Below are 24193 nucleotides of genomic sequence, written 5' to 3'. Positions count from 1 at the left end.
TAGTTCAATTATTTTCATACGCCCCTTTAATTTGTTTGCATGCCCTTCTGATGGTGGGTAAGTAGCATCATGTTCCTTATACATAGGCAAAGTATTTGTAATCATTCACTTTATATTAGTGTGCGTTGAACTTGAATTAATAAAAACCTTAAGAAAATCACGTCCCCTACTATATTTAATGTGCCTGTATTTTAACTCATATTTAATTTTTCTTTACCACATTTCAAATGTTTTAGTGTTTTGATATTTATAAGTAAAATTAGGATAGTAACCATTGTGACGTTTTAATAGTATATTAAATGATTCAAAAATCCCATGTCCCTTACTATATTTAATTTGCTTGTATTTTAACTCATATTTAATTTTTCTTTACGTTTCAAATGTTTTAGTGTTTTGATATTTATAAGTAAAATTAAGATAGTTACCATTGTGACATTTTAATAGTATATTAAATGATTCAAATAAGCATTTTAGTATTAAGATTATTTCAGGTAAGCTTTTGGTAGCTCATTATAGCTTGATTTTTGTTTGTATTTTTAATAAGCGTATTTTGAAAATTTTGAAAGTGACTATTAAATTATCCTGCTTATTCATCACAAGGCTCCTTTATGGGAATTAACTCTGAAACCATATTGCCAAATTATATAAATAAGTAGATGTGTTTTAATTCTCTTAACCTTTAAAACCTTTGTGGAGAAAAACTTAATCTTTAAGGTATAAATAAAATATAAAGGTATTTATCAAAGGATTTTTAGTTATGCCTTTAAACTGACATAGCCTCAGCTTATTTTTAGTAACCACCTTTGTAGAATATATTTCTGAGAAAGTTCGCTAGTTTAGGAATTAGCTTACTTTGTGACAGTAATTTATTTTATGAATACTTCTGTCAATTTAAATAAAAATACTTTGATTTTTTAATTTAGCATTTGTGGTATTATAACATACCTGGGAATATTTCTGTTAAGCATTGAACGACAGACAAAAGAAATTCATGTCACAAACTTTTAATGAAAAACTGCCATTTACAAGGCTAGAAAACAAGACTTCAACATATACAGAGACTTAGATTTCGTAATGTAAATGAGAATAGAACAAAATTACTGTGTTCTTAATTGCTTTTTTGATCACTTAATGTCTGCTCTTCAGAAGTGTCATGCTCTCACTAGAATTAAACTATCTCATTTCCAATTTGTTCTTCCTGGACAGTCTCTTCTATAACCATGCCTCCAGTTACCACTGCAGTGGTGATTATTTTTCAGTGTGCTCCTAATCTGGAATTCCAAATCAACCAGCCATTCAACACCTCCATCTGGATGCCACATAGGCATCTCATACATAACATTTTGAAAACTAAAATCACATTCTTCCTTGCCCTCCCCGTATCCCAGTTCTTCCCTTCTTTTCTCTGTAGAGTGATACTTGTTGCCTAGGATTCACCCACCTTCCTTCCACCTTTTTCTCTCCTGCCCTGACTCCTTCCCATCTATATCATCACCAAGTTCTGTCTGATTCTACCTCCAAATAGCACATATCTTTTCTTTTGTCACGGATGGAATACGTCTGTTACTGGTGGTGCTCCCTCCTATCCATTTTCTCCTATCTTTTTAATATATAGAAATGTCATCACACTCCTTGTTTTAGGTTTTCAGTGGCTTTCTATCACCCCATGGTAAAAATGCGTGGCATTCATCGCTTAGCTTCATCTAACATGTGCCTGCCTTTCCAACTTTGTTTTGTGTCGTTGCTCCTTTACACTTACACCCACACATATTAAATAACTCGCAGTTTTCAGAACACCCTTTGTTTACGTCGTGTATTTTGGCAATATCCAGAAAGACCTCCATGGTTTGTATTCTGTACTAGTATTATAGTAGAATGTGTTGTCTGCGATAGTATAGAATTATTAGAACTGAATTTTTGTTTGTTTGTTTGTTTATCCCCTTGCCCCTGATTGGGCATTTCAGTGATATGCATGAAGTCTGTTTCATCTTAGTATCTCTCCCTCACTGCCTTCTACATACATAGAAAGTGATCAGTGTTCGTTGAATTAATGATCGAATATTAGTCCTTTAACAAAGCACTTGTTGTTTGCTTTTCACAGTGAAAATGAAACCTAAAAACACATTCATGTAAAATCTTCCACAAGTCGCTTACCCCTTTTTGCCTCATTTTAAAAATCACCTTATTAGGTTGCTCTGTTCTAAATCAATTAATATCTATATATGTGTGATGGTCATACACATATGTAAGCATACCCAAAACTATTAAATTTTACACTTTAAGCAGGTAAATATTGTGGTGTATAAATTATGGCAGTAAAGCTGTTTTTTAAAAGATTATAAGAGAACATGGTCAGTTTGATAAGGAACTGAAAGAAGGTATGTGTGGCCAAAGTGCAGAGAGTGAGAGAAAGATTGAGGTAAGGTACCCAATGAGTAGACCTAGCATGTTTAAGGATATTGATCTTATCTGAAGAGCACTGGGCAGTACTGAAGAGTTGTAAGAAGTGAGCCAGGTTTATTTTCATTTTGTCAGTATCACTGTGGCTACGAGGTATGAGAACATCTAACATCTTAATGGGCCAGAGTGGATGTGTGAAAGGAGACCCAGAGGGTGAGAGTTGAGTTAGAACTGGGTGAAATAAGCAGTTATTTAAGAGGTAATGTAGACAGGATGTGGTGAATGGTGATTGACTAGAAGGTATCGTTTGTAACTCCAGAATTCTGACTTGTATAACTGGATGGATAGTGCTGTATTCGCTGAAATTATAGAATATGGTTGCTGACTGGGTAATTTATAAAGAAAAGAGGTTTAATTGACTCATAGTTCCACATGACTGTGGAGGCCTTAGGAAACTTACAATCATGGCGGAAGGCATGTCTCCCCAGGGCAGCAGGAAAGAGAGTGAGTGCCGACTGAAGAAGATTTGACCAGAGAAATGTGGGAGGAGAGGCCAGAGAGGTTGAGGGGGGACTTGAGGTTGGCGATGATGAAATTTGAGCAGAACCAATGTCTCATTTTCCTTAGCAGTCCTGGAAAGGATATGCAGGAAATGGACGGGAAAGGGTGGGAAAAGCCTTGGGAACATCCCAGAGAAAGTGTTCTCCTGCACTCCAGTGCTGTGAATAACTGAAGACTCCGTAAAAGACCAGCAGCTAGAAAACTTACTTCCTGAAAACACTACACTGGGCATGGTGGCTCACACCTGTAATCCCAGCACTTTGGGAGGCTGAGGCGGGTGGATCTCTTGAAGCCAGGAGTTTGATACCAGCCTGGGCAGCATAGTAAATCCCCATCTCTACGAAAAATACAAAAAATTAGTTGGGTATGGTGACACACACCTGTAATCCCAGCTACTCCGAAAGCTGAGGCACAATAATCATTTGAACCCGGGAGGTGGAGGTTGCAGTGAGCCGAGATCGTGCCACAGCACTCCAGCCTGGGTGACACAGTGAGAACCTGTCCAAAAAAACAAGCAAAACAAAAACGTACTACATGGTGTTCTTTACTTGTCTGTGGTTTTTTAAATGAACATATATTAATATGCAATTATAGTAATGTGTCACTTTGTTATTCTCTACCTCTTAAAGAAAAAATTACCTTCTTTTACAATCTAACACACTACTGTTTTAACAGGTGTTTTAAGCATCTGTTTGTATTTGTTGAACAGATATTTCTTAACATTATATATACCAGGAACCTAATTGTATACTTTTCAGAGTTAAACTGTGCAATCTGTTCTTCAATAAATGAAGAGGTGTAGTCCTAATACCATGCAGTCAAATCCATTAAAAGTTCTTCCGTGGGAAATTAGGAGAGTTTCAAACTCACAGTGTCTTAGTTTGATTTCTGTTCCTTGTAACAATACCTGAAACTGGATAATTAATAAAGAAAAGGAATTTATTTCTTAGTTATGGGGGCTGAGAAGTCCAAGGTCAAAGGGCAGCATCTGGTGAGCGCCTTCTTGCTGGTGGAGACTCTGTAGTGTCCTGCCTGCGCCGCCTCAGGACACTACATGGTAAGGGGGAAAGTGAGCTAATGTGTTCGCCCAGGTCTGTCTTCCTCACCTTATGAAGCCACCAGTTCTCCTCCTGTAATAATCCGTTAATCCACTAATCAATTGAGGGACTGATGGCAGAGCTCTCATGATCCACATTGAGCATTAAGTTTCAACGTGAGTTTTGGAGGGGAGATTTGAACCATAGCACATAGTAACAAAGCTACTTTTTCCTATAGGAATTTCAGTAATCAAAGATTTGGGGGGAAGCTGTATGGCTATTACTATAAAACTGAATTCTAACAGGGCAAATCCCGAGTTGAATTACTTCTAACTCTGGTCCCAGAGCAGTTGCCTTTTTTTCACCACCAACAAACTGTTTCTTAAATATTTGTACAAAATATTTAAAGCATCAGCCACCTCAACAAATAGCTGCTTATGGTTGGGTGCGGTGACTCATGCCTGTAATCCCAGCACTTTGGGAGGCCGAGGTGGGCGGATCACGAGGTCAGGCGATCGAGACCATCCTGGCGAACACGGTGAAACCCTGTCTATACTAAAAATACAAAAAATTAGCCAGTCATGGTGGCGGGTGCCTGTAGTCCCAGCTACTCGGTAGACTGAGGCAGGAGAATGGTGTGAACCCGGGAGGTGGAGCTTACAGTGAGCTGAGATTGCACCACTGCATTCCAGCCTGGACGACAGAGCAAGACTCTGTCTCAAAAAAAAAAAAAAAAAAAAGGCTGCTTATGTTGGAGGACAGGGACAGCAATCAAATTTTAACCAATAACAGCCAGCCAATGTGAATGTTACCTAATTCATTGATTCCTGATTCCATTTCTTATGAAAACTCATATGTTAGAAAAATACCAGTGTTTGCATATCTGTGTGTATAAGGATATAGGAAAACACAAAATCAGTTTCTCCTACTATACTCTCACGACACCGAGTACTTCTGTGGTCTGTGGTCATCAAAATGTGTAGGGATTTCTCCCCACCACCAGCAACCCGTCGGTTCTGACACCAGATTCCTCAGCAGACACCAGCTGGGTGTCCTCTAATTTAATCCTGTTGACGCTGTCCACCTGGAGATAGCGTTAGGTCCCACAGGTTGAGGGCTCCAGTTCCACAAGACATCTCCATTTTCAGGCACCAGTCACAAGTAGTAGGTGGTAGCCTACACTTCTTCCTTACCTTTTTCTAGCTTAGCCTAACTCTGAGGTCCAAGATTTTAGCCAGTAATTTATATTGAAGATATCGTTAGACATCTGATAAAACAAAAAAGAAAAAGAAGTTAAGATGGGCAGCAACCAAAATTAATTACCTCCTCTGGTGTTACCACCATGACTACATCTGAAAATAGTTTGGGTATAAGTGAAAGTAGCAGCCGTGACATAAAATTGCTTTAAATGCCAGGTAGTTTTCTACCTCTACTCTTCTGTGAGGTTGTCAAGATTGTGCTTGATAGCTTGGAAGTCTCATGAATATCTCCTGGTGAAAAGCGTTTACTTTGAGGAGTCAGAGTCACTTTGAAAAGTACTTCATTACTGTGATGAATACACAGCATTACCTTGGAAGTCTTGCAAGAGCAGTTGGAGTGAATTAACAGTTTGATCACAGATCTTCAGGGATAAGCTTAATACTCACAGTTAACTCCCTAAAATTGTATGCAACAGTTTTTGCTTACACAGTTGACTCTTGAACATAGTAGGGGTTAGGGGAACCACCCCCACATGCAGTGGAAAATCCACGTCTAATTTTGACTCCCCAAAATTAGCCTGCTGTTGACTGGAAGCATTACTGGTAACCATTGATCAACACATATTTTATATGTTAGGTATATTATATACTGTATTCTTAAAATAAGCTACAGAAAAGAAAATGTTACTAAGAAAATCAGAAGAGAAAATATATTTGCTATTGAAGCAGAAGTGGATCATCATAAAGTTCTCTTCTTCTTCTTCTTCTTCTTCTTCTTCTTCTTCTTCTTCTTCTTCTTCTTCTTCTTTTATTTATTTATTTTTTTTTGAGACAGAGTCTCGCTTTGTTGCCCAGGCTGGAGTACAGTGGTGCGATCTCAGCTCACTGCAAGCTCTGCCTACCGGGTTTGCACCATTCTGCTGCCTCAGCCTCCTGAGTAGCTGGGACTACAGGCGCCTGCCACCATGCCTGGCTAATTTTTTGTATTTTTTTAGTAGAGACGGAGTTTCACCGTGTTAGCCAGGATGGTCTCGATCTCCTGACCTCGTGATCCGCCCGCCTCGGCCTCCCAAAGTGCTGGGATTACAGGCTTGAGCCACCGTGCCCAGCCTCATAAAGTTCTTTATCCTCATCATCTTCATACTGAGTAAGCGGAGGAGGGGGAGGGGTTGGTCTTGCCGTTTCAGGGCTGGCAGAGGCAGAAAAATTTCCATATAAAAGTGAACCTGCATGGTTCAAGCCCATATTGTTGAAAGGTTCAGCTGCCTTACTCGTGTGTTTTTTTTAGAGAAGGAATCTGTAATTATCATAAGATCCTTAAAGCTGTTGTGATTATTTCCCCAGGTCTTTTCATTTGGTCTTCCACCGCGGCCTGTGCAAACTCCCATCATAGTCCCAGTTACACATCATTTAACTTATTTTACCTTTCTATCTCAGTGCTCATTCTGAATATGTATGAGTTTAATTTATTTTCACTTTCAGAACTTTCTGTCAGGCAATCATTACGACATCTTTTAGGTTCTGCCTGCCCACCTCTAAGCCCCTCCTCACCACTCTCACCACAGTAGGTATACTTTTCTTAGTTTTTGCCTCTCTGTCCCACCTCTCAAAACTAAGAGATTTTTAGATAGTCATAATTTTCAGGTTCCTTTTTTTTTGAGATGGAGTTTCACTCTTGTTGCTTAGGCTGGAGTGCAGTGGCACGATCTCGGCTCACTGCAACTTACACCTCCCGGGTTCAAGCGATTTTCCTTCCTCAGCCTCCCAAGTAGCTAGGATTACAGGTGTGCACCACTATGCCCAGCTAATTTTGTATTTTTAGAAGAGATAGGGTTTCACCATGTTGGTCAGGCAAGCCTCAAACTCCTGACCTCAAGTGATCCACCCACCCTGGCCTCCCAAAGTGCTGGAATTACAGGCGTGAGCCACTATGCCCAACTCAGGTTCCTATTTATTATCTTCTCTTGTAGAACAAGGCTGTATTAAACTCCCAATTGGTATTTATATATCCCACCTTCCAGCCCAACCATATCATCTAATAATATCCATCTGAAATAACAATCAACTTTGGAGGTTTTTTTTTAATCTATAAAATGATGTGGCCCTACTAATGTTAGTATGTAGCCCGAGTTGTGAATCATATAAATCTTTCAAAAGTTTATCATGCCTATTAAGATTACTATTAATTACTATTAATAAAATCACAAATTGTATCATATTGTATTTAGCATTAGAAGAAGTAAGTACTTATTATTGAGACTTGGCTTTTGTTTTTCTGAGATTATTACTACTTTTAAATGGATCTGTTTATACCTTGTTGAAGAGAGGCAGAACATATTGTCCTAAGGTAAAAATCTTTGTTTTATATAGTTTTAATGGAGGAGGAGCATCATATTTGTGTGTGTTGGAGTGTTTTAAGCTTTTCTGGTTAAATAGAGTGCCTGACACTTTCTCTCTACCTTGCTTTATCTGTGGAAAGTTGTTGATTGGTTACACAGTTATTGAGAACTGAAAAAGGAGAAAGACAGGCTGTAATACAGATTTAGAGACTGCAAAGAAGCATATTTTACCCCAGGACTGGAATAAAAGAGAAGAAAGCCTGTGTAATGATGGAACCAAGACCCTGACTTGGTGTCTCTCAGCTAATTCAAGAACCTCAGCAGCTCAGAGGAGAGAACCCTGGCTGGCTGCTTCTGGTATGCATGGAGGGAAGAGGGCTGCACAATGAGACTGGTTCTAGAGGTGCTGGGAAAGAATCATGGAGCCAGGAGACAGCTGCCTCTGGCACGTGCATAGCTGAAAAGAACATCTCTCACCTTCATCCAGCTCTTCAGGGCGGGCCGCTTTAACACCCACACCATGCCTCAGTTCTGAGAACCTCACAGAAAACCAGCTGGCAGTGAAGTAGTAGTTATAGATCCCTACATTAAGCATTGGAAGGCATATGGCAGGTCAGTTTGGAACTTAGTAACTGCCACATCATCTTGGAGAAAAATTCAGAAAATTATATGAAAGCGTATTTTTCTACCAGCTGTATAGGATAAGTTAGAGTAAGTTGATCAACCAGACGAATATTCAGCTATCTATCTGACATCTCCACTTAGGTGTTTAAGATAAGTATTTCAGATGTAACCTTTCAAGAGAGAACTTTTGATTCTATATTCCTCAACTTTTATCTCATTACATGGAGCCACCATCTACTTTATTGCTTAAATCAAGAACCCAAACAACATTGTTTAATTTCTCCTTTTCCCTTACCCTCTATGTCCAACTGATCATCAGGCCCTGTCAGGTTAACATAACTCTTTTCATCTCTGTTATGACCTCTACCCCAGTCCAGTTCATCCTCTCTGTTGCCTGGACCATATTAAAGCTCATGACCCATCTCAGTAATCACGCTGGCGCCCCCAGCAGTTCATCCACAAAATAGCAGAGTGAGGCTTTAAAGACAAATCCTTTTTTGTCACTTCCCTCTCATAAACCCCTTTGTTTAAATTAAGTCAATCAAATTATTTGTCATGTTCTGTCTGCCAAAGCCGTCAGAGCAGATCAAGGTGGTAATTGGCATCAAAATTCATTATAAAATGTGGTCACTCTTCCTTTTTTCTTTTCTCTGATATTTGTTATTCTCCAAGTAAATTAGTCATGTATTTTTTTGTTCGGAAAACCTTTTCTACCCATTATTTCAAATTTTTAGAAAACTAATTCATTTTTTAAAATATATTGAGCACATTCATTTTTGCAAGGCTTTGGGGACTACAGGGAGCATGGGTTTAATTGGTTATTGGTTAATTTATGGATACAATTCATGAGAAATTTCTTAAAAACATCAAAAAATAGAAAAACTGAGGTAGCACCTGGCTACATATGATTGATCTCCCCAAAAATAAGCAGCATGAATTTATAAAAGCAAGACCAGTATGCATGAGAGTGCTTAGAAAAGCCTGCACTCAGGAGAATCGCTTGAACCAGGGAGTCGGAGGTTGCAGTGAGCCAAGATCGTGTCACAGCACTCAAGCCTAGCAACAGAGCGAGACTCCATCTCAAAAAAAAAACAACAACAACAACAAAAACAGCCTGCACTCTGGGAGAAGACAGTGATCTGTGTTATTGAGGAACACATAGGATGCTTCTAGTAGGAGCCTAACTTGGAGAGGAAAGTACCAGGTCTACTCTGGGGAATTGTGGACAGATGATTTTGACTAATGCAGAACATTTGCAAGCAAGGTTGCTCATATAAACTGTTCAATGCCCTGAATGCTAGAGTGTTTGGGCCTTTGTGATAGGCAGTGGTTCGAATTATTTTTTTAGTTGACATAGTTTTAATGATTTGGAAATATACATTTGTTTCATCTCTCTGGTGATTACTTTGTTGTAGTTTTTTTTTAAAGTATACAGATCTAAAAATACTAAATAAACATGATTTTCTTTCTAACATGAGGTCTGATGAATTCAAGATACTTCCACTTAAAGGCATCCTAAGACTGGAGAAGGTATAATGTAACGGTTAAAACATGAGGACTTTGAATCAGGTATTCTGGGTTGGAAGCCAGTTTTGCAGTGTGAACTTTTGTAACTTTGGATAAGCTGCCTACCCTGCCTGAGCCTCAGGGATAATGCACTGCCAATACCACAGATTTGTTAGGAAGCATAAATGATTAGATAATGAAGATCTAGTGTCTAAATCTAGAAAAGTTGAACAATATATAAATTGCATTAAACATGACCTGTTTGTATCCTTTTAACATAGCTGTTAAACATAGTTGATGATGGCCGGGCGTGGTGGCTCACGCCTGTAATCCCAGCACTTTGGGAGGCTGAGGCGGGTGAATCACCTGAGGTCAGGAGTTCGAGACCAGCCTGACCAACATGGTGAAACCCCATCTCTACTAAATACAAAAAGTTAGCCAGGCGTGGTGACATAAGCCTGTAATCCCAGCTACTTGGGAGGCTGAGGCAGGAGAATCCCTGGAACCCAGGAGGTGGAGGTTGCAGTGAGCCAAGATTGCACCATTGCCTTCTAGCCTGGGCAACAAAAGCAAAGCTCCATCTCAAAAAAAAACCAAAAACAAACAACAACAAAAAAAACATAGTTGATGATACATCTGTATCTTACTTAATATGCATAAATTTTAAAATATATATTTATAAATACCTATAATTCATCATCCTTAATTGCAAGCCTCCAGAAGTTTGGAAAACTGTGTTTATAGTCTCTTCACCCCACTTAGTGTATTTTTCTTTTTGTTACAGATTGGATTATAGGAGTATCCCCCAGACTCTGGTGGGTGTTACAGAATCTATAGTGTCTAATCTTTCTATAAATCTGAAAAATTCTGAAATTCTCAAGGCACTTCCCTGATACCACAGGTTTTAGCTATTAGCAGAAGTGTATTGTATTTTTGAGCTTTTACATTTCAAAAGTAAAGGCATTCTTTGTTGTGCTTTAATAGTCTTTCCATAATATTTTCCATACAAATACAAGGGAAATATTCATCTGCCCTATGACCCAGCAACTCTACTGATAGGTATTTATGCAAGATAAATGAAAACTTATATTTGCAAGGAAGCTTTGTATGAGAATTTTCAGAGTGGCTCTGTTCACATATCCAAAAGGTAGAAACAATCAAATGTCTGTAGCAGAAGAATAGATAAATAACATACCAAGCCACTAAAACAGATGAACTACAGCAACATGCAGCAGTGTGGATGAGTCTGACAGCTGTTATACTGAGGGAAAGAAATTGAACACAAAAAAGTATATATGCCTTCATTATGTGAAAATCTAGGCAAGTAAAATCAGATGGATGGTTAGGGCTTGCAGTACAAGGAGACTTTCTGGGTTTGTGGAAATGTCCTGTGTCTTCAATGGAGTGCTATTTAGCCATAAAAAAGAATAAGATCCTGTCATTTGCAACAACGTGGATGAAATTGGAGGTCATTATGTTAAGTGAAATAAGTCAGGCAAAGAAAGAATCTGCACATGTTCTCACTTTTTTTGTGGGAGGTAAAATAAGACAATTGAACTCATGGAGATAGAGTGTGGAGTGATGGTTCCAGAGGCTGGGAAGAGTGGTTGGGAGGGCGCAGTGGGAATGGTTGATGGGTACAATAATGTAGTTAGAATGAGTGAGATCTAGTGTTTGATAGCAAAACAGGGTGACTACAGTCAACAATGATTTATCGTACATTTAAGAATAAGTGTAATTGGATTGTTTATAATACAAAGAAAAGATAAATGCTTGAGTTGATGGGTACTCCATTTACCCTGATGTGATTAACATGCATTGTATGCCTGTATCAAAATATCGCATGTACTTTATAAATACATAGACCTACTATGTGCCCACAAAAACTTTAAAAAAAAGGAAGAAATATCCGATTTGATATTGCAATTAAAATCTTGAGAGTCCACTGCATGTGAATTTAGCTTCCATTTTTTAAATGTTTCTTGAATATAGGGCAAATACTTAGGAAATCAGAAGCTGTGAGATTCCAGATAATCACTTGAGTTCAGTATTACAAAATACGATTTTAATGCCCCATGTTACAAATGTAAAAGTTAGTGTTCTGTCTCTGTAGGGTTGCTCATTTCCGATCAAGATTCTGCAGGTACTTTGTGAACTATCTGGAGTTGACATGTACAACATCAGGATGTCCCGTTTGATCAGTTGTAATTTTTGAGAAAAAGGTCAGACAAATTGGTCTGAAGACTGGCTCATAGAAGCTCTAGAGCCTCTAGACTGTAGAAGAAACTTAGTTTTCTCATCTGAACTTACATTTGAAAAAGAGGTGACATACACCTTCAACAGTGTTTAGGCAGGTACACACTACTAAATCTCATTGTCAAAACCAGGACAGTAAGGTTGAAATAACCACTTCCGTGTGAAAGTAATTCTATAATTAACCCTGTTGTCTCTCTTTTTTTTTTTTTTTTTCCCCCTTTGGAGACAGAGTCTCGCCCTGTTGTCCAGGCTAGAGTGCAGTGGCACGATCTTGGCTCACTGCAGCCTCCGCCTTCCAGGTTCAAGCGATTCTTCTGCCTCAACCTCCCAAGTAGCTGGGATTACAGGCGCCTGCCACCACGCCCAGCTAATTTTTGTATTTTTAGTAGAGACAGAGTTTCACCATGTTGACCAGGCTGGTCTCGAACTCCTAACCTCATGATCTGCCTGCCTTAGCCTCCCAAAGTGCTGGGATTACAGGTGTGAGCCACCGCACCCAGCCAGTGAACCCTGTTGTCTCTTAAGACACACAAAGTGTGAATACAGAGTGGTGGGGAGTGGTCAGGACATGAGGGTGAAGCCCATCCTGGGCTGAGACCACCTAGGGTCAAATTCCAGCTCTGCCAACTAAATCCTGTGCATTTCTGGGAGGCATTAGTGTACCCTGCCATAATATGGCTGTGATCTGGTGTAACATACCATCATCTCCAACAATACCATATGACAGTCTACACCAGGATCTCCTCCTATGCCACTCTTATTTTTATTCTCTTGGGGTGATCTCTCCTCTGTTTTCATTATCCTGTACCCTGCAGATTACACAAGTGTGCACACACAGTGGTGATCACACGCATTTCTTCTATCTTTTTTCTCTGTGGCTTTCTCTCATGTTTGACACTCCATTGCCAAATAGTGAATAGTTATTTTGTTATCCAAAAGGAGCAGTTCAATGCCAACATGTTTTTAAGCACCTGTTCCTTCTGCAGGAAAGTCCTCTTCGATCTTTATTTGCTTTTTGTTGGAAGTAAATTTGCCCTCTTATTTGCTGACATTTTCAAACTTGTACCACTTCTTTCTCACTATGGTAGATGACTGGAGGTAAACCTACTGCTCTTCTTTGTCTTTTTTTAATGTATCATATAATTTATAATACTTTTGGTATTCCATTTTTATATATAAATTTAAATTTGAAACTTTTGCTAAGTTTCAACTTTCAGATGACTAGTTTTTAGCAAATAAGCTTAAAAAGTTTTATTATAATGGATTTGATTCTTCCAATAGTAGCTTACTGATTTAGTTTTTAACAAATTATTTCTGTCTTTCAAAGATCATACTTATATTTTGTTCATCTTTGTGCAAGTTGATAGGAGTAAAATTCCACAGGCATGCAAGTATCTATTCCCTGTAATCTGCTGCAAAGCAGGTTTTTAAAAATTTGACAGTAGCACATCAAAACATTGTCTTTATGTTTCACTCATCTTTTTCTTTAATTCTTGTGATTTACTAAAAGCTCACTGAACAGTTATGTTTACTATATATTATAGTACACCATTCACCATTGTAATGCCAAAAACAGAATTTTGTGTATCATTACAGCTATAATGGAAAGGAGCACTGAGAAGCTTGTGTCCTGTTCATCCTTACCCTTTTATGAATCAGCGAGGAACAAAACTATATCAGAAAATTGTTTCATTGGGTTACTTTCATTGTAAATATCACAAAGTCATGTAAAGTTATTGGGATTAGATGATACATAAAAGTGGGGGGCACTTAGTTCTGTCTCTACACAGACTTTGATTGATGGACCGTCATCTACTGCTTGCTTTGACTGTGGTTAAAGTTTGTGTCGGACTTAGACATTTGGGATTTGGAAATAAAGTTAGAGACTTCTCATACCAGTCACTTATAAGTTCTAGCAAATAACTTGGGGGTGGCTGTAGGAACATGGGGTTAGGCAGTGGTAACAAAGAAATAAGCCCTATTCTCATGCGAGTGGTGATACTCAGCAGACTGTAATTTGAAGTAGAAATAATTACCTTTGTCGATAGGTTCTTGGAGATACAACTTTAAACGAAATGAGTATATTGCAGCCTTTTTTTCCCATCAATGTTATAATGAAATCATGTTGAAAGCAATGGCATTATTTCAGGACCTACTATCCATTGTTTCACTTAAAGTTAGTTTTGAAGAACGTATTGACCACATTGAGGATATACTGTAATCTAGGGATGGCCCCTGGAAAAGGAAGGTAGCATTTAGGTTCAAGTTTGTGGGGATGGGGATAGGCAGGATTTGGAAAGAGAGAGGGACAGAGCAGTACACAGGGGAGCACTTGGGATAGAGGAAGTGGGAATATGCACAGAGATGAATGGTGGAGAGCAATCTGGTTTGACTTAGGATGTTACTTACATATGTGTGTAAAGTAGTAGGTTAATGGGCTTAACTTGAGAAGATATCTTGGGACCAGATTATAGGCAACTAAAATTTTTTGTATTTTTAGATAGTAAGAAACCATGAAAGTGTTTTGAGACAGAATGTTGAGAAACATGAAAATTGTAATTTGGGCAATTAATCTGGCCTTTGTGTATAGATTGATTGGAGAACAGACACCATTAGCAACTTGTTTTGGTAGTTTGGATGCTTTGCCAAAAATGACTGGAACAGTAAATGGAAAGAGTGGGACGAATTCAAGGTGAATGGGGTGGCCAAACATTTTGATGATTAGAGACTATCCTGATTTACGTTTGAAGCATGGTTATTACTAATGCCCCTTTTTGCTTTTAAATGTTTCTTGCTTTGGACAATAAATCATATGGTGACCCTAATAGATTGCTGTGGCATTGATAGCACTCGCTAATTAGACTGAAAGCAGACAGGGATGGTGTAAGAGAGCAGAATATACAGTTTTTTAGAAGTTCTTATTTCACTGAGTTTTCCTTTTTTGAAGAATTAAGCATAAAATTTCCTTACCTAAATTCTGCAATCCAGTCTTTTATGTTTAAAATTCTTTGTGTGCGTGCGTGTGTGTGTGTGTGTGTGTGTGTGTGTTTAACGAACACATCTGAGTTTTGGAATATTCAGCAAAATGATAGTTGCTGGCTGGGTGCAGTGGCTCTCACTTGTAATCTTAGCACTTTGGGAGGCTGAGGCAGGAGGATCACTTTAAGCCAGGAGTTTGAGACCAGCCTGGGCTACAAAACGAGACCTTGTCTCTACAAAAAATTTTAAAAAGCCAGGCATGGTGGTGCATGCCTCTAGTCCCGGCTGTTTGGGAGGCTGAGGTGGAAGGATGGCTTGAACCTGGGAATTCCAGGTGGCTGTGAGCTAGGATCATGCCACAGCACTCCAGCCTGGGTAACAGCTAGACCCTGTATCTAAAAAAAAAAAAAAAAATTAATTAAAATAATTTTAAAATGATAGATGCCAAAGAGAATATACTATGTTTAGTCTTAACCTCACGTTTTCATTCATTTCTATTTAAAAGCAGAGCTTTTTAGGAGAACTTTAATAAATTGGTGTAGCTGACATAAAAATTTACAAATAGAATATCCTGTATATCAACACGCCATCACTGAGAAAACAGGCTCCATTATGTTAGCACGTTTTAGTTCCTGATCTTTTTTTCCCCGTATTGAAACAAGTGACTGTAGTCACATGATACTTTAAGGTTTTTGTGTGGATATAGCTATTATATTTTTGGATAGTCTCAAATGCTTTTATCTCGTGTGTTTTCCGTGTATAGGCAGAAGGAGAAGACAGCCTGAAGAAGATGCAGCTGATGGAGCTTGCGATTCTGAATGGCACCTACAGAGATGCCAACATTAAATCACGTAAGAATGAACCCTGAGGCCAGGGTTACTGCTGTCTCTGTTGTTTTTGTCTACAGACTTTTCCTTTTGGCAACACAACACAATAACAGTTTATACAAAGTGAACAGTTGAAGTAATTCTGTCACTTGATATAGTAATTCTGTCACTTTGAGAGTCCTATTTTTAATGCTTTCATGAATTGAGGACACTCCTGATTTTATTTTATGTCAGCATGTTGAAGTTTTGGGTTGACAGACTTACATTATTTTAACGAAATCTCCATCTCTAAATTCAAGCATTTAAGAAATTTTCTGTTTGGTTAAATACAGATGTAAGGCTTCCAGCTTATCTTGTTAAATGTATGCAAAAGACAGCATATTGAAAGCTTACTTTGACAAAGTGAATTTGAAGTGTATCTGAATAAAATGACCCTCTGTTGAGTTCTGTCCTTTCACTCTGCTTGCATGTTTTCCCTCCAGTATTTTTCCCTGTTGATTTCATATGTGAGTTCACAGAGATCAGTGGGTGGTAACTCTTCTTCCGTCCTAATTTTGTTTGTATATGTATCTGTGCATGTTTTTATAAGCCATAAGAGGATAGCTTTTTTATGTTTAAAATGAAATGTGAAATTTTTGTTTTGAAACAATTTAAGATTCATACATATCATTTATATGAACATACCATATTTAAATTAGTGATTATTTAAAACACATAGAATTTTAAAGTTCTAGGCAGCTTTACAAAATGTAGGCAACCTACTGGGTTTAAAAGTAGTTACTTTACAAATTGTTAACATTAATTTACTCATGAAAATGTGAATATATCATTAATAGGAATTTAGAAATAGGGCTTTTTAAGATTTTCTGTGATGATAGTTCCTAAAGATGCAGGAAATGTACATATATACCTAGTGGTTACTTGGCTAAATGCAATAAAAATTATTCTTACTTTACTTTGAAACTAAAGCTGTACTTTAGAAATATACCAAACTGAGTTTCTGTGGACTCCAGTTACAAATTATTTTTTAACATCTGTTAATGCAAGTGTTTCATTGTGCTTCTGCATGTACTTTAGTCTTATGAAATCTTAAAAACAGGTATATCAAATGTATGAACTAAATATAACCTATTTAATGGTGGCATTCATTTTTTTACAATGGCTTTTTAATTTTTGCACATTCTTAATCACATTGGGAAAGGGAAAGCTGTTTGCATTTGATTGGTGTGCTTTGGCATTTTTGTGTGATCAGCGCATGTACTAATGATTTCCTTTTATTTTTCTTCTTTCCTGCTTTTTCCTTTCTTTTTCCTACTCCCCTCTCATTTTCCCGTATTTTATACTGCTGTCTCTATACTTCTTTCTAAATTTCTTTGCTTACTGTAGCAGCCCTTGCCTTTTCTCTTGCAGCAACAGCCCAGGCTGCTCCAAGGATCATTACTGGGCCTGCGCCGGTTCTCCCACCAGCTGCCCTGCGTACTCCAACGCCAGCTGGCCCTACCATAATGCCTTTGATCAGACAAATACAGACCGCTGTCATGCCAAACGGAACTCCTCACCCAACTGCTGCAATAGTTCCTCCAGGGCCCGAAGCTGGTTTAATCTATACACCCTATGAGTACCCCTACACATTGGCACCAGCTACATCAATCCTTGAGTATCCTATTGAACCTAGTGGTGTATTAGGTAAGTTCTTCTCCCCATGGGGTTAACAACATTCTCTTTATAAATATTTTTGCTCCCCCAGATTTCGAAATGGTTTTATCAGTTTTAGAGAGGCAAGACAAGTTTCCATTAGGAAAGCCTGAACCCTAAATTTTATTGCAGCCTCTCATAAGGGTTCCCCTTTGAAATAATTGCACCTTAAGTTTATTCAGATCCACTTTGGTAACTCAGGTTCAGTTTGGTTGGGTAAATCTGTTGTGTGCGTTTTAACAAATACTTTTACATTTGACATGACTGAGGCCATTCTGAGTTTTAGGTCCCACCCCACTGGCCCGTCACTTCCATCAGCTCCACTTCTCAAACTTAGATTCATTTTATCTCACAGATTTGTGTAATTGTTGGAAAAACTTTAAACTTCTATGTGAAAGTAGTTTGAGATCTTTATGAAATTCATATTATTGTATGTGTTTTATAATATTTGTGATCACTTAAAATATGAAAGAGACCAGATAAATACAGTCATGCATCGCTTAACAACAGGAATACCTTCTAAGAATTGCCTTGTCCGGCAATTTCATCATTTGGTGTACATCATAAAGTGTACTTACACAGACATACATGATACTGTTTACTACACACCTAGGCTGTGTGGTATAGCCATTATAATCTTATGGGACCACCGTAGTATATGTGGTCCGTTGTTGACCAAAATGTTGTTATGCAGGCATGACTGTAGTTGTATTCTTAAGATTTTTCAGTTCTTGGCTTTTGGAGTCCTAGTCGTATTAAACATGAGAGATACTCTTAATTTCAGTAGTACAGTATGGAATAGTTAAATACCAAATCACTGAATTCAGAATCTCACTTAAGGCAAAAATTAAAATCATAATCTAAACGCTTGGTTTTACATGAACAAAAAGTGGTGTGCTCGAAAAAGACATTACTGATGCCTTTTTTTTATAGAGTGGATTGAAATGCCAGTCATGCCTGATATTTCAGCCCATTGACTTGCTGGATGAAGGACTAGAATACAGCAGCTGTTATAACACGACCAGTCAATGTGGAACAAACTGTTTCTGTGCAACCCCTTTGTTTTACCAGACAAAATTTGAATATTTTTTTCCTGAATTGTATACGACCTTGGTGCTGCATGCATGCTGTTGACTTTTAGGACTTTGATCTCTTAAGGTTTTTTTTTTTTCCAGCATTAATATTGATTTATAAGGATATGAAAATCTTTACTGAACTGGAGGACACTAAGATTTAAACTCGAAAATTCATTGTTCAAGTAAAGAAAGCCATGATGCTCTGTATGTTATCTGTGTGTGTGCATGCACTCAGGTGCCCTTTGTTTCATGAACAAATACATTTCATTGTACATGTTTTCTGTTTATCTCTAAATCATTGTATAAAGTAATTGCAGGTCAGAATTATACCACAGAACTGTTTATGAGAGGCTTGTCTCTGTTGCACATTTCTTGAAGCATTTTTAAAATAACATGTAACCTGTAACCTTGTTGTTTAAGTTTTCTTTTCTATTAATACTCTGTCCTGTGGTCCCATGCATGCTCCTTTTCCCAGAACTCCTCTCTGCTGCACCCACAGCATCTGTTCCCGAGGAGTTATGACTCTTGACTTCCTGCAGGGCTGGGGCTCTTAGCTACCAGCTGCTGTTCCAGCACTTTCAGTGCAAGATCTCCCTGATTTTGCCACATGGAATTGTACTTGTATATGATTACCTTATCTAAAATGAATAAGGGGTGATGGACCAGTTTACTGCTTAGAAATAGCAAGAGGCACTGCAGTAAAACTTGTTTCTCATTGTAAAGCTCATGTCTTTTGTTTGTTGAAAAATTTTTACTTATAAAAACTTAATTGTTAGACTGGTAAAATAAAGACCAAAATATGCAGATTTCTAATTGGCATTCATAAGGTGAATAATAATAAGTGCCAAATGAAAAAATCTTACTATGGTTAATTTTATTTCTTGCTTTGCCACCTAAGCAGTAAAACATGATATTGACCACTTGGAGAACTCAGAAAATTATTTTAAATTTCTAAGTTATAATAAATTTGCACACAGATAACATGCATGCTATTTATGTCACATCTCACATTAAATTATTTTAAAATAAGCAGTGCCCTTCAAAACAGATGCAGACATGTGTGTTGGTAGTAGTGAGGAGATTGGTATTAGCATCAAATCTTCATTGATGACTAATTTTTAATTCCCTTCCTTTTATCTTTAGGTATGGCTTTCCCAACGAAAGGCTAAGAATTCAAGAACGGTCTTAACTGAACCCTCATCAGATCTGAATTTAACAAATGCTTAGTCTCAGCAGCCTCCGGGGGAAAAAAGCTTAGCCTAGCAGTCAGTGACTTACTTGCACTTTTTGCACATAGATATAAAGTAAAATTATGTTATTAATTTGGTTTAGTCTGTAATATTACACAGTAATGGTAATTTATAAAGGAGTGTATAGTAGTATACTGACTGCTAAGTGTACTATACTGTTTGCTTTACTAATCACCTAATTCATTGCAGTTCATACTTATTGACTCAGAGTTTAAAACCACAATCTGTAGGCTTTAAGAATTGCTTTTAAACCTTTTTAAGTGATAAACTCTTGAAGTGGTCTTAAGGTTAGCAAATAATTGTCAGTATTAAACATGGCATTATTTAAGTAGTCCTGCTGCGAGAAAGGCACTTCAGTGAATATGTGACTAGTAAAGCTTAAATATGTTTGGATCTAATAGAGTTCATGAAATACTGTAACTTGGGGATTGTAAATGAATGGATAAAATAGGTTAAGGCCCAAGATGTTTGAAATGAATGCAATATTAATAGATGCATATATACATGACATATTGTGGTTAATTTTAAAACTACTGTGCCTTAACGTGTTTCTTAAACTTTTGTAGTAAATGAACATTTGAAATCCATTTTGATAAACCTGCTGTTAATGTTTTTTTCCCCCCTTGTGAATGTTTTCTAACTTTGTCTTGGTAATTGCAATTTAACTAGGTGCGGTGGCTACTAAAGTTCGAAGGCACGATATGCGTGTCCATCCTTACCAAAGGATTGTGACCGCAGACCGAGGTTAGTTTAGTTCTGCAGTTCTTGTCTATAAGAAATGCGTTGGGTGTCCATAAAATTTGCAACACCACACCTGATGGAAAAATGTAATTGCTTACCTGCACACAGTTTTTTTTCCTTTTCTAAATTTGTTTGTGATCACTGACAGATATAAGGGTTGGGTTTTTTGTTTTGGTTTGGTTTTTTCTCCCTTCATATTTTTAACTTATTAAATCTTCTATTATTATGTACTATGATTTATTCCTACTAAAACATAAATTAGTCAATTTGGGGAGCTATTAAATTTTGATGTTGCCTCAGATATTTTCATTAATAACTTTTGCTAAAATTTACCTTTTAAAAATTCTGAAATTTGGGGTTGGTATTGCAAAATGAATTGAACGGGTGGTGCTTTAATGAGAGAAGTAAAAGAATATATGCCTCCTGTGTACTTTTGGAGAAAACTGAAGATTTAGTTTCCATTTTTCTTTATAATAAAATATTTGAGCCACTGTATAAACGTGAGGGTGCACATGTCAAGTACTTAGCTAAAATCAACAAAGTGAGGACTGTGAAGATAACTTTCATGTAGTTGGATTTTTTTTAATATAAATTAGAGCGTCAATTCCCTTTTATTCTTACATTCTCTTGCCAAAATGGATCCTTTGATTTTTGTCATTTGCTGCTAAAATATATTATCTGAAGGTAAACTGTCTCTTGAATTTCTGTGGTGATATGAGATCCAGCTGTGTGAATATCATTTTTGACTAACCTGTGACTGGAAAATAAGTCTTCATTTTTCTCCTTTACAACTTTTATAATTTGTGTCCTGTATATGCCCTTGGACCCTTTTATAAATTATTTTTGCTTATTGAGGAATGGTATTTTCGGTTTATTGACATTGAATCGTTTTCTAAGTTTTTCCATCACAAGATAGGAATCTCAAGCATGGTAGTAAAAAAGGATTTTTTACAAGTTTCTATTATGGCACATTTGTTTCCTACAAATTAAACTGATCAAAGTCTCAAATACTAGTGGAGGAAAAAGTGCTGGATTTGCACTTCAATTGTACATCTTCTGTGAATTTATGAAGGACCTACCTGCTTCACGTGATTACCTTGAGTACTGATGATAAATACTAGACACAGCTGTTGTCCACATCAGAAATGACATGCCTTTCCCAAAGATACTGTTAATATTTGTTTAGCACAATACATAAAGAATGTCCAAGACTTTCAAACTAATGTATACATCACTTACAGTGATTATTCAGTGAACAGAATAGACCCCAGCTCCGTGGTCATCTATGAAGATGATATTCCTTGTAAGTGTTCTGCACGAACACGTCTCATAGGGATGGGGAAATTTTTTGGAAAGTCACTTTAGTTTTGAAGAAACGGGACAATTCCATGAATAATTTGAGGTTTTATTCATATTGCTTATGTCTACAATTGTTCTAAAGAGTATTTTAAAGTAGTTTTTTCCTCCCAGCTAATCTTTCCCTGTATGCCCCCTTTTAGGAGATTTCTCACCATTTTGCTTTAACACGATAATTATTGGCCTACTTAATACTCCAGTGCCTTGAGATAGTTGGACATATTTGAGGAAGATTTTATTGTATTTGGAAAATTACGACACATTCCATGCATGGATCTTTTGTTGTTATGTGTTTTGATTAGTTCTGTCACTGTTTTTATTTAAAATGCAGTGTCAGCAAACCGAAATGCTCATTTCTTTTTTAGTAACAGAATACTCGTATACTTATCACTGTATGCACTCATTGGGTCTAAGGGAGATGTCTGAAGTCCTTCACTTAAATTATTTTATGATACTACTGTTTTCTCTATTTTTGAGGTTAAAATTATTTTTAAAAACTATTTTGCAGAGAAGTTTATTAGTATAAGCATTCATTTAATGCAAAGAAACTCAGCCCTTGGACATATAACCATGTGATTCTATATGAACGTTTAGAGTCCTACATGGTTGACCAATATCTAGTTCTTTACTAAAAGTAAACTCACCTCTCTATATATATTTCAAAACTGAATTTGAAGCCTATTAGAGACCAACTGATCTTTTAGTTGTAACGAACTGTATGGTCTTGTATGGTGACACACCTGTGTAGGAGGCCAAGACTTGGCAGAGGATGTAGTCTAGGTGTCCTGGTATATATATATGATCACTCACTTCGTTTATATATTCCACACTCAAAAAAGAAGTCAGAAGTTTTTCTGAGTAATACAAAAACCATCACTTATATAATTTGTATAAGAAACTTTAAACAGTTTTAATCAAAATTATGAATAACATCAAAAATGCTTTAAGATTTTATATTTTGGAATACCTGTGAAGTAGTATGACTACATCATGTTAAATATTTATTTTCTTCTATGATTTTGGGGCAGCAATTTTTATTTTAAATAAAATTCCACTTTTAAGAAATTCAGGGAAGATTTGGTCACATTGAAGATACAATATTTTTGTAGTATTTATAAACTGTTCTAAATGATAGACTATAGAAAGCATTTTTGTCATATGAAGGTAAATCAGTCCATTATTTAGATCATTTAAACTCTGAACATTACACCTTCTGGGCTTTGATTTATGAAGTGGCACAGAATCTAACTTTGCACTGAATATCTTTTCATTCACATCTCCTCTGCCTTAGTCACAATGGCAACAGTACAGAAAATTCTATCAAACCTCAGAATATAGTAGAAATAATTAAGCTGTTGAATGAGTCTTAAAAATTATACTACTGTTAAGTGGACCAAGTTTGGTGAAGCAGAATGTGACAAAGGTTGATTAAGGAAGGAACAACTCAAGGACATTGGGAATGATAACTTTTCCACTTGAGAACTACTTTATGTTTTACTGTAATTTTTAAAAATTTTTTGTCCTTTTTGTTATTTTGCAAAAGAAAATAGTATTTACAGGTGGCTTCTTTTAAAATATAAAAATATAAAGCAGGAATGTATATGAAATGTCAGATTTTATTGTATTTGCAGAGTATTAGCTTTGAAATTGAATAAAGAAAGCTGTTTGTAGTTTTAAAATGCCTTATTGGTATCAATTAGAAATTTCTTCTATTTTTTGATGTACTTAGAGCTTTTTGAGTGTAGAATTTTAAATGGCAGGATTTTACAGTGTTTACATGCAAGTGCATTTTATAAGTGTTCTATATGTGTAAAATAGTATTTTCAACTGGAAAGTGTTGGCTAGTGCAAAAGGCCTGGCCATTTTCTGGTTCCCATGATGTTGCCTACACTGCTAGACTACAGTTTAGTATTGCTTTGTATCATGAGGCCAAGAAATTCCATGTTGTTTGTAAATAGAATAATTGAAAAAGCAATAAACATTTATTGAACAAAAGAAACCTTGTTTGGCCCAGAGTTTATGTTGAACCAAATTGTTCATAGAATTTTGAATTTCTTTAGATTCATTTCTGTTAATCATCAGTTATTAATAATCACATCCATCATTAATAGTTGCTTTAATGCTTGCATCTGAGAGAATACTAATGCTTAATAGCAGTCAGATACTGATAACTGCACTGACTGTTTAAAAATTCTGTATACCGAACCTATTCATTGTTGTTTTTCAATTTCCTTCATTGACTGCTACTAACTATTAGTTGTTAGTTGTATTTTATTTCTATTTTTTCTTGTTAACCAGTTTTTTGTTTTTGTTTTTGTTTTTTTTGTGGGAGTGGGCTCTTCTTCAT

The 24193-nt window shown here is 36.8% G+C and overlaps 1 protein-coding gene across 6 annotated transcripts in view; it reads left to right on the top strand.

Moving 5' to 3' along the window:
- The window catches only part of LOC105487524 (QKI, KH domain containing RNA binding), a 166685-nt gene that overhangs the window by 136286 nt on the left and 6206 nt on the right, over positions 1 to 24193 (top strand). Inside the window, exons 5-7 of one of the 6 annotated variants that reach the window (XR_011623272.1) lie at positions 15665 to 15752; positions 17115 to 17414; positions 18357 to 20493. Coding sequence is in view for 5 of the 6 variants with exons in the window: in XM_071096242.1 (XP_070952343.1) it covers positions 15665 to 15752; positions 17115 to 17414; positions 20419 to 20493 (463 nt within the window). In the remaining variant the exon portion in view is untranslated. Of the gene's footprint in view, positions 1 to 15664; positions 15753 to 17114; positions 17415 to 18356; positions 23846 to 24193 lie in introns of those variants that run through there. The other 5 variants (XM_071096243.1, XM_071096242.1, XM_071096245.1 and 2 more) reach the window with 5 other exon arrangements.

The sequence above is a fragment of the Macaca nemestrina genome, chromosome 5 (assembly GCF_043159975.1).
Source record: "Macaca nemestrina isolate mMacNem1 chromosome 5, mMacNem.hap1, whole genome shotgun sequence".
In the NCBI taxonomy this organism is placed as follows: Eukaryota; Metazoa; Chordata; class Mammalia; order Primates; family Cercopithecidae; genus Macaca; species Macaca nemestrina.
Note: the sequence above shows the minus strand (reverse complement) of the source record. Positions and strands in the feature narration are given on the sequence as shown.